This window comes from Malus sylvestris, chromosome 8 (assembly GCF_916048215.2).
Source record: "Malus sylvestris chromosome 8, drMalSylv7.2, whole genome shotgun sequence".
Taxonomy (NCBI): Eukaryota; Viridiplantae; Streptophyta; class Magnoliopsida; order Rosales; family Rosaceae; genus Malus; species Malus sylvestris.
This window is the reverse complement of record NC_062267.1, coordinates 9,848,549-9,850,557: the sequence shown is the minus strand read 5'-3', so window position 1 is coordinate 9,850,557 and position 2,009 is coordinate 9,848,549. Positions and strand designations below refer to the sequence as shown.

General features: G+C 34.5%; 1 protein-coding gene across 1 annotated transcript; it reads right to left on the bottom strand.

Annotated features, from left to right (window-relative positions):
- On the bottom strand, window positions 1–663 carry LOC126631337 (uncharacterized). Its single transcript, XM_050301499.1, has 2 exons — window positions 399–663; window positions 1–320 (listed from the first exon to the last, which is right to left on the bottom strand). Exons 1-2 carry the CDS (start codon window positions 661–663, stop codon window positions 1–3), a joined length of 585 nt encoding a protein of 194 aa, XP_050157456.1.
- Window positions 664–2,009: the final 1,346 nt, after the last annotated feature.

Here is a 2,009-nt window from a genome sequence, read left to right as displayed (position 1 = left end):
CTACAATCTAAGACGCAAATCAATCCAAGTGGTCATGTTCGAGATGTGATCAAAACTGTTTTCATGCTCTTTAAGCCTCACATTGAAATGTGTCCAATCTTTGTAGCCCTTATTTGCTAATTGACCTTTGAGAGGCCCTTTCTTGAACAATTTACAACAAAAGCAAAACACTTTATCAACATCCTTTGAATAGACTAGCCAATCTCTCTCATGTTTCTCTCCATTGGATAAGTATCGAGTGTAAAAGGCTGCATTAAAACGCCTATTAAACTGATATTTAGGACCTTTCTCAATTGATAGATCTCTTGCAGGACCTTTTTCTGCCAACAAATCAATCCATTTAGGATCAAGACTATCCCAAATTTAAGGATCATAAATGTTTGAGGGAATGGACTCACTCAGTTGATCAGTAACAATAGGAGCATCCTCATGATTATCATTCTCATCAAGGTCATTATTAATTTCATCATTGCCCAAATCATCAACTAATTTCTCATTGTCATCTTGTTGTTCCGTAATTAAATCATCCACTGAACTTTGTGGTTCTTTTTCTTTTAGAAAGAACCTATCAATATCTCCTTTTTGAGACTGAATCAATTGTTCAACTTTTCTTTTTCTTTGACGCTTTAAGTAGCCGGATGAATATTTTCTAGTAGGTGCCATCTTTTATATCTCAAACAAGATCACAATAAAATTATAGTAAGTATGAACAATGAAACCTGATAGTCCATAATACGTGTGCGTCTAGCAATTTTTTGTGACTGCTCTTCTCTTGATTTTGTCCTGAAAAGTACAAAAGAAAAAAAAATCATTATAGATGAGAAATACCCAAATCTTCAAATTTCGAGTCAATATACCTAAATTAGTAAATATCTTATTTTGATCGAAGTTTACATCACTTTGATCAGTTGAATTGTCATCATGATTTGGAAGTTTCTCTTTAATTTCATAAATTTATAAATTAGGGTTTAATAATTTGTGGGAAATATACGAATAGAGAAGGGAATTACACTGGGAGTCTAGGACACTCACATTGGCACACGTTCTGGTGCTCTGCGCTGAATTGTTTGCCTCGGTAGTGACGTTAGTCTGGTGTGAAAAGAAGAAAAATGGAACGCAACGATGGGATTTTGGCGTGAGAGAAGTAGTCTATCTTTGAATTGTTTGCCTCGGTGAATGGGTTTTCCACTTTAATTGATTAATTTGCCCCTTGTTAATTATTATTTTATATATTTTCGTACAAGTTGTAGGTAGTACTACCAGTAGTCTGATGGCTTTTAGCCTTTTAGGTAGTAGCCTGACTATGATGGCTTTTAGGTGGTAGTCTGATGGTTTTTTGCCCATCAGATTTTTATATGTATTTATTTTGATTTGATTAGTATTTCTATATAACATTATTTTATATATATATATATTATTATATTTAATAAAAAATATTTTTCGGGCCCCCAAAATTATGGGGCCCTATGCCATGGAACCGGTCACACTCCCCCAACGACAGCTCTGATTGCAGCATATGACATACTATATTATATATATATAATATTGGTGTTGCATTGTGCAACATGTGTGTACGAAAATGATGATACCAAAAGTTTGGATTTAATTCAACCTTGTATCTTTTGGTTGTACTACAACTTTTGGTCATACAATTTCTTTCTAGTTATTTCTAAGGGAATACAATTCGGTTTTGCTAATCGAATATTCCATACTTTGTTGTATCCTGGAAGTGACTTGCCAAGAGCCCGATGGTAGGACAAGATGCGTTTTATGCTTACTGTTCTAAATGTCATATATTTGTTGGACCCGAAATTGGAGCTTATTTGTGAACCAAGTGACAAAGACTCGGACAATATAGTTGCCGATCGAAAGAAGCGTGAAGAAGATGAATTGGTATGTCGAGGACACATCTTGGGCACATTATATGATTGCTTATATGACCTGTATGCACACATTCAATCTCCAAAAGAAATTTGGGAAACACTTGAACACAAGTACACAACGGAAAA

Excerpts from the sequence above, each read along its gene's own strand:
- LOC126631337 (XM_050301499.1), bottom strand. The coding sequence starts at position 663 with ATGGCACCTACTAGAAAATATTCATCCGGCTACTTAAAGCGTCAAAGA. Across the intron at positions 321-398 it reads TATTGTTACTGATCAACTGA|AAAAAGGTCCTGCAAGAGAT; the intron begins GTGAGTCCATTC and ends ATTTGTTGGCAG.